The sequence below is a fragment of the Gymnoscopelus microlampas genome, assembly GCF_963454915.1.
Source record: "Gymnoscopelus microlampas genome assembly, chromosome: 14".
In the NCBI taxonomy this organism is placed as follows: domain Eukaryota; kingdom Metazoa; phylum Chordata; class Actinopteri; order Myctophiformes; family Myctophidae; genus Gymnoscopelus; species Gymnoscopelus microlampas.
The window spans coordinates 16,810,378-16,818,842 of record NC_139951.1 but is presented as its reverse complement, the minus strand read 5'-3'; the positions used below and the strand labels follow the sequence as shown (position 1 = coordinate 16,818,842).

The window sequence follows — 8,465 nt, the reverse complement described above, 5'->3', positions numbered from 1 at the left end:
ATTTAGCAACATGGTGACAGTTGGCATTAAGCACGGCTTGACGTGGCAGAGTGCAAATCGCTGTTGTCGGGCAGAAACCTTGTATCTACATATTTCCACAATATGACTCCATATCTTTTGTAAATGAATGCCCTATTCAAGAGTGTCGCGCAGAAGTATTGAAAATAGCAGATCTACAAGCTCACAATGCGTTGCGATGTCACACGTTGTGAGCTTGTTGATTGTCTATTTTCACGATTTTAAAACGTTTTTTAAATAATAATAAAAAAGTAACATTATGGACATACAAGGTTTCATTGACGGAGGCGAAATGAACCAAGGCCAGTTTCATACAAGAGCCCGACCCATGCCAGATTTTTTAGTCTGATGCCAATCCTGATTTTGGAGAGTCCTAGACCACTGATTACCAGAACATTTAAAACATAGCCAATCTACAAGCTCACAACACGTCGGAACGCGACCAGGTCGAAAGTTCGGGACACATTGGCTGCACAACTGCCGATACCGATGTTGGCCAAAACATCAAATGATGGCCTATATATCGGTTTGCCTCTATTTCATACAAGACACTGCAAGGATCTGACTTAAATTATGTGTTATGTGCAAGTCTGATCAGCTCAGTCAGTCAGTCAGTCAATGAGAGCAGATGTCAGAATCAGAATTTCTGATCTATCTACAGTATCTGTTATTAATCTAAGTACTTTTTGTCATTTGATGTATGATGACGAGAGGGTTCGAACAGGGACTGAGGGTTCGAACAGGGACTGAGGGTTCGAACAGGGACTGGTCCCACCAGGGGACAGGGGAAGCACAACGCTCCCGGGTCAACACGAGGTCAACTCCGCTTGCCCGACTCTCCACTCTCCCTCTCTGCCTCTCTCTCCCTCTTGCACCCCCCCCCCCCCCCCCACACACGCACACAACACACAAGGAAGAGGGGACAGATACATGGATATAAAACACACATAAATACAAGTAACTCGCCACTACAGCTGTAGTGTACTTGAGGTCTCCACCCCCGTCTGTCTGCACTGCCGGTATTGTTTGACCTGTTTGAATGGAGGAGAGGGTTTTATGGCCCAGTCAAAGTGTTTGATGCCTGCTACTAAAACACAGTAGCACTTTTCTCACTTCCATTCACATGCAGGAAGGAGACCAGGGGCCAGGAGGAGGAAGTGGCCTCAGGTTAGAGAGCCACCTCTCTCTTCTGTCACCTCCCTGCCACCAATTAACCCCTTGAACCCTGGCGTCCCGTCCCTATTCTGGGAAAACCTTTGCAGAAAATAGCCGATCGACAAGCTCACAACGCGTTGCAACGCAACGCGTTGCGAGCTTGTCGATCGGCTATTTTCGGCAAAGATATTTAATGTAGAGGGACTCCGCTCGACAACGTATAGGATTTAATTGGTTGACCCCCATGAACCCTAGCGTCCCCCCGTGAACATTCAGCGTAAGTAGCTAGCTGGTCTAGACCGGCTTTTTTTTTGGGGGAAAAAGGAGGGGACCAAGTATAGACCTCTGGGGAACCCTGATCAATGAAGTATATACTGTATGGGGGGTTTAAGTGGTTAAACCGGGGCACCGATTCTGTCCAAAACCAATTCCAAAAGCTTTTAGCTCGATCCGACCACATTGACTAAAATTGAAGTTAAAATACTTCAGAAAATATAAATGTATTGATATTATACGTGAAGGTGCTTCCTTGGCCTACTGGCAGTCGCCAGCGTATTGGTGAGATTAGCCCGGCACACGCACGCGCTGAAACTGTAACTGTAATGCACTTTGTAAAGCACTTTGGATAAAGGAGCTATATAAATGACAGTTACATAGTTGCCCTTGCCCAATGGATAGTACCAGAAGTTAATAGTGCTGCTTCCATCTTAATGGCGGAAGCAAATCGTCTTCAATCATCAGTCCTTCATCATCAGAGGTGCTTTGACTTGAGATGCGACCTCAGCCCCCATGAGCTCTTCTACGATGGTTAGAGCAAACTCAAAACTGGTGCCAGGCCCGCGGCTGGTGATGTAATGGCCGTCTTTCTGCACTCGAGCCTCGGAATATTTATAGTGGTCTCCGGCCATCATCTTTTCCTTCGCGGCAGGGTGGGTGGTGACCGTGCTGCCGTAGCCGATGCCATGTGCCAGGAGAGCAGTGGGACCTGCACAGATGGCAGCAATCAGGGCTTTCCTGCCATCTTGATCTCTCAGTACCTCCTTCACGGCAGGGGACTCTGCCAGATTCTGAGCCCCTGTCCCTCCCCCGGGGAGAAGAACCACATCATACGGACCCTGTTTGCTGGCCTCCTCCAGGCTGGCATCTGGACAGATGACAACATTTCTGCTGCACTGAACGGGCTCTTTACCCGTCAGTCCCGCCACTGTCACAGCGATCCCGGCTCTGCGCATGACGTCCACGGGAATAACGGTTTCCATCTCCTCTGCGCCCGTCGATAGGATTACTAATGCTGTCTTGCCCGCCATGGTAGAGAAGTGGTAACTGTGACTGTTGGGTGCAAAGAGGTGGAGGGTTTCAGCAGCTCAACCTGCATAAATGTATTCATGCAACTACAGCCGCTGCACACTACCAGTTATATTGGTGCCGTGGCACAAACATCCGTCAAAGCTTAGCCAATCCGTCAAGCTGATGGGCTGGGTTGGGATCTGTCTAATATGGCAAATTGACCATAGCAACTCCAGTCCAGGCAGGCTCTTAAAATCTCCTGTGACATGCAGGCGTGACGCAGCAGACTGTTGCATGCTCATATGGAGATCTCTGTATCTGTCTGTCTGTCTCCCTTTTATGCCCATATATGGAGATCCATGATGTCATCAATATGATGTCACAGTACTAACGTCATATACTGGTCACTGGCCTCCAAGCACCATGATAATGAGTAGTATGTATTATTCCACGCACCCCATAACACTGAGAGTGTACAAATGGAACCGTATCATTTGGTTTCATTTGTACTCTCTGAGTTACAGATCGGTAAGGGTCCATTTGGTTCCAACTATGAATCATTTAGCTGGGGACCCCCTAGGGAACCCCCTCAAGGCCCCTTGGGGTCCCCAGACCCCACTTTGAGAACCCCTGCTGTAATGGGTTAGGGCAAGGCCTGCAAATGTTAAAATTAGATCATAAGTAGTTTTTGGCTTCTCCTGAAAAGTGTGCAGTGATGTACTTCATTTTTCTCATACTAGGTCACATATGGTTCCCCCAAAACTCAGACTATATTATTTGACAAAAAAAGGAGGAAGAAAAGACGGCATCAAATAGCAGTGTGGCTCACATGTGGATCTTGGACTTCCTGTGGGCCTGTCAGTCATCTGTGACATACAGTATGACTCCAAATGTGGGCAAGGCTTTAACCCAATATGATCCCCTTTGACTTCCATTATAAGTTCAAATGAAATGTTTCATACTTTTAGAATGTTTTTATTTGAACTTATAATACATGACAAAAATAGTGGAGGTACTAAGTTAGCCCACTGTGCCAAAGACATAATGGCGGTCCATATCTGATCGGTCCAGTGGTTTGCGAGATCTTCTCCAAACAAAGAGACACTCCTTAAACGGCTATAGCCTCCTGTAGAGCTACGGTGTAAAACAAACAGTTGTCATTGACATTGAAAAATACACAGGGGTTGATTTCCTTGGCCTGTGCACAAGAAATATGATGCTGAATGGTGTAGTAGTTAGTGATATGACCCGCGGCACACACACGCCTCTCCATATTTGGGCAAGAATTCCATATCTGGGCAAAATGTATGTGTGTGGGGGCGTACATATATACGCAGGACTAGGGACATATACGGACAAACGCTGTTCTATATACAGTAACTCGCCCTTTAAGTGCCTCACTGTGTGGTGGTCACATGTTAACAACAGGAAGCAAGAAGGATGTAATTAGGAAGTTGCTTAATTTGTTGATTGTGAGAACATAATAATACTGGTACATTGCCGGCATAGGCAGTGGAAGAGTCGTTTCCACATGCCCTCCTTAATGGTTAAGTTCCATCATGTGGCTGTTCCCACCTTAGATGGATACAGTACTTAATGATCGCACCAGAGGTGTCTATAAGCACACAAGACTACTGTATGCATTTGGTGATGCCAAAATATGTTTTTTGGGACAAACAGAAATAATCCATCTGCAGGCAGACAGGCTAGTTTAACTCTCTACTCTGGTCGAAGATCTGTCTGTGTGTGTGTGTGTGTGTGTGTGTGTGTGTGTGTGTGTGTGTGTGTGTGTGTGTGTGTGTGTGTGTGTGTGTGTGTGTGTGTGTGTGTGTGTGTGTGTGTGTGTGTGTGTGTGTGTGTGTGTGTGTGTGTGTGTGTGTGTGTGTCTCTCTCTCTCCCTCTCTTACTTAACTTGCTAACTGCTCTCCGGATGCTGTATTAATAGCACCCACTGTTCCTAATAGTTAGGATTGGTAAAATGCAGAACATGAATTTCATGTACTAATGTACAGTGAAAAATACCCCAATAACAACAACAACAACAACCGTACCTGGGGATTCTATGGTGTCCAAAAAATCCCCACAAAAGTAATTTTGTTTACTACATTTTTTGTTATGAACGTATTGTACTATGATGTCAAAGAAGGAAGAAAAAGGAAAAGGTCATACTATATATGGCATGAAAACAACGACATACTATAGTGTTGGGAAAAAAAGTGGGCTGGCGCCCAGTCATTATGGAGCTCTCTAAAGGTCTCTCGCCTCATTACCTCGCAGGCGACAGAGATCCTCGTGTGACCTCACATTGAAATGCTGACCTGGGGCAAAGTTCACTGCACTGTTTCGTTTTTGTGTGTTTGTGTGGGACGAGGCAGGCTGAGCAAGATGCAAGGTGACAGATCATTGTGAGCCCTTGCGTTTAGGCAGCGACATGATGGGTTTCGTGCAGTGATGGAAGAAGATCTCACATTTTTTACTTAAGTAAAAGGATCAATACCACAATGTAGAAATATGAGTAAAAGTCCGGTATTTAAAATGTACTTGAGTGAAAGTACAAAGGTATTGGCATCAAATTATACTTAGAGTACCGAAAGTAAAAGTACTCATTATTATGCAAACATTTCACAAGTTTTCACATGTATAAAATGTATAGAAATCTTTTGAAAATAGCCGATCTACAAGGTCACAACGCGTCAGGTTCAAGACCACCATTAGGCACATTTTCAGTGTTCATCTAAATTCTACAAGGTTAAATATTTCATTCTCACATGCAGCTTCAATGCTTCTGTGGCGTGAGATCTGTATCGGCGCTTTGAAGGTGTAAGGTTTTGAGGTTCAAGCCCACCTTGAGGCACATTTTCACTGTCCATCTAAATTCTACAAGGTCAAGTATTTCGTTCTCACTTGCATCTTCCATGCCAGCGTTTTGCGCGGGGGCGGGGGGGCTGTTTCACCTTTATCTAACCTTTCAATGAAGAACATGCAAGTGAACAGAATTAGGATGAATTACAGTGGTGCAGTGATTGAGATACAGGGCTTACAACCGAAAGGTTCCCAGTTCAAATCCAACTTTGACATTTTTCCAACTTTTACCTGACTCTTGCACCTTCAAATCCCACACATGCTGATTTGCCATTTCCAGGATTTGATTTCCAGGATTTGAGTCTTGAGTCCCAAGACTCAAGACCCAAAAGAGTCTTGAGTCGAACCAATTACTCCCGCGGAGACATCAAATTTCTCTTTTGGGCCTTGAGTCCCAAGACTCAAGGCCCAAAAGAGAAATTTGATGTCTCCGAGGGAGTAATTGGTTCGATTCAAGACCCAAAAGATCTTTTCCAGACATCCAATGTTTCAATGGGGTGCAGTACGTTAGTCCGACAGCGCATTCCTCCGACAGCGCAGCGCTCCGACGTTTCCAATACTAAACCCGAACCAAACCCGCACCCTAACCCTAACCGCACGCGGATGCCACATAGTCGGAGAAAAGGTCTGTCGGATTAACGCATGCCTCCCGTTTCAATGTTGTAGAACTTTGACATTTTCAAGGCCAAAATACAAAAAAGCACGTCAAAAGCACTAGAAGACACCCGTTGAGGGCCCAAAGGTGCATTGGCGCAGTGGTGTGGTGCGCTTGATCGGTTGCCTCTGCTACAGACAGTTTGCAGGTTCAAGTCCCATGCCATCAACGTACACGGAGGACCATCGGGTGGACTGTGTCCCTCCCTCCCCTGTTTGCTGATAGTTAAAGGTGGGGGGTTATGACTGAAATAACTCTTCCCAGCTAAAGTTTTACTAATTAATTAGTATTAACTTTATCAGCTAATTAAAGCAGACACACAGGGTTATTGTAATTTAAAGGTGTCCCTGAGCAAGACACCCAACCCCTAACTGCTCCCGTTAATTAATAATACATTTAATTTTTTATGAAGTCATATCATTTATAATAATGTAATGTAATGTAATGTAATGTAATGTAATAAGTATAAAAAACACATTAGTTGTAAAAGACGTGTCTTTTCAACAGATATCTCTTTACCAACTGGGCACACACAATACAACGCCCATACGCCGTGCATACGCCGTCCATACGACGTCCGAGTCAGACCTCAGTCAGCAGCTGTTTTGCAAAAAATATGTTGAAACGACGTCGACAGACGTCTGACTCGGACGTCGTATGGACTGCGTATGCACGGCGTTTGGGCGTTATTGTATTGTGTGCCCAGTGGGTAGAGACGTCTGTTGAAAAGGCACGTCTTTGTGCAACTTGAACTATGGATTTTTGATTGCATTTTAAGTTTTAGATGGCTTTTCCCAACCCCGTAGCCTAAGTGAACGGTGAACACCAGTGATATTATAAGTTTTGAAAAAAAAAATTTGGTCAGCTTTGATCAAGGGAGGACCATGCTATTTAGTGTGGTTGCCCTAACAGGGCAACCAGACTATTGTTATCCTCCGAGGCCATAACAGTTTATTTTGAACCGCATCTTCTCCCACAATTTATTTTTCCCAATTTAGTGCCATACGTCAAAATGACCGGCTTCACCGGGAATCGTGTGCTTGTATTTTGCTAAGAGATTGGTTTCATAGTTTAATTGATATTGATTTATTAGTGCATTAAATGTCCCCATCCACTTTAATGGGAAAATGAAAAAACTCCCATTCAAGTATTTATTTCTCAGAAACCGTAAGGGCTAGAGTTTCAAGACTTGGAGGGGTGGTTCATGATTTAGTCCAAAATTATTGGAAAAAAAACTTACACCAGTCGGCCTCATGGTGGCGCTATAACAGCCCACTTTACGTTTTGGCCTATAACTCTTGAACCGTAGGTCGTAAATTAAAAAATATTTTTTCCCTAGATTCCTTGGGTCATGACGCATTTGTGTCAGGATAGATTTTCCGCCATTTTTTATTTTCATCAAAACACACTTTTAGCTCCTCCTCCCACATATTTTGTCCAAATTTTCTATGTCAAAAATCGGTACACATGATCTCTGGGCCCATGCGATAAACATATCCAAACGGCATTTTGATAGTCCTTACCGTTCGTCCGTAAATGGCTTCCAAAGTTAGTGGGGAGGGGCCCGTTTTACCAAAAATGCCAGAAATCACGAACGAAACGTCCGGTGAATCCCAAATTTGAATCACATGTTGAGGATGGTTTACTCAACAAATCCCCAAAAGCATTTCCATTTTGACCCATAGGGGGCACCACAAATGCACAAGATGTAACCGAGGCAAAAACATGATTTTTGGGGGGATCAGTCCTCTCAAAATGAAATAAAAGCGATATCAGGAGTGACGTGACAATACGATTGGTCTGTTACATTTGTGGGAGGGGCCTATTTATTTAGTGGGAGGGGCCTATTTCCTAAAATCCAAACGGCACGTATCACGAAGGCAGGATCCGATCGGCACCCGATTCGAATGGCACGTCGCACGGCCTCCGACGGTATTCCTCCCGGCGTATCCCTCGAGTCGTGCTACGGTCGGCGCAACCACACTTTGCAATTTCCCAGAATTGCGACGCGTCTAGTTATGGATGCTATAAATCAGTAGAGACCCCCACATTAACGTATGCTTTATGGCCACGGACCCCTAGGGACCCCCTGGCCCAGGGGCCCCCATCTGAAAAATATTTAGTGCCAGGGACCCCCAGAAGAGAAAAGTTATGTTAAGAAATTCAACATCATTCAAAATGTTCCAAACATTTTCAAGATGTTTCAAACATTTTTAAAAATATCAGATGTACAAGCTTGCTGCGCCGCCTCGAAGTGACGCGCTGTGAGCTTGTAGATCTGATGTTTTTGAATGGCCAAAGTATAAAATATGGATAAAGTGGTTAAAATGATTGTGATGCTGTATTTTAAATTGAATCGATTTTTTTTGTTTTAAAACATACTGGTTTTAAATAGACAATTTATTCAAATATGTAAATATACACGATTCACATATGCAAAGTACAAAAGTATTCATATTAAAATATACTTAAGTGCTGAAAGTAAAAG

General features: G+C 44.3%; 1 protein-coding gene across 1 annotated transcript; it reads right to left on the bottom strand.

The window, feature by feature from the left end:
• Positions 1-1,910: 1,910 nt before the first annotated feature.
• LOC311060427 (Parkinson disease protein 7 homolog) lies at positions 1,911-2,480 on the bottom strand (the record flags this gene model as incomplete). Its single annotated transcript, XM_084078606.1, has 1 exon — positions 1,911-2,480. One exon carries the CDS (start codon positions 2,478-2,480, stop codon positions 1,911-1,913), a length of 570 nt encoding a protein of 189 aa, XP_083934732.1.
• Positions 2,481-8,465: the final 5,985 nt, after the last annotated feature.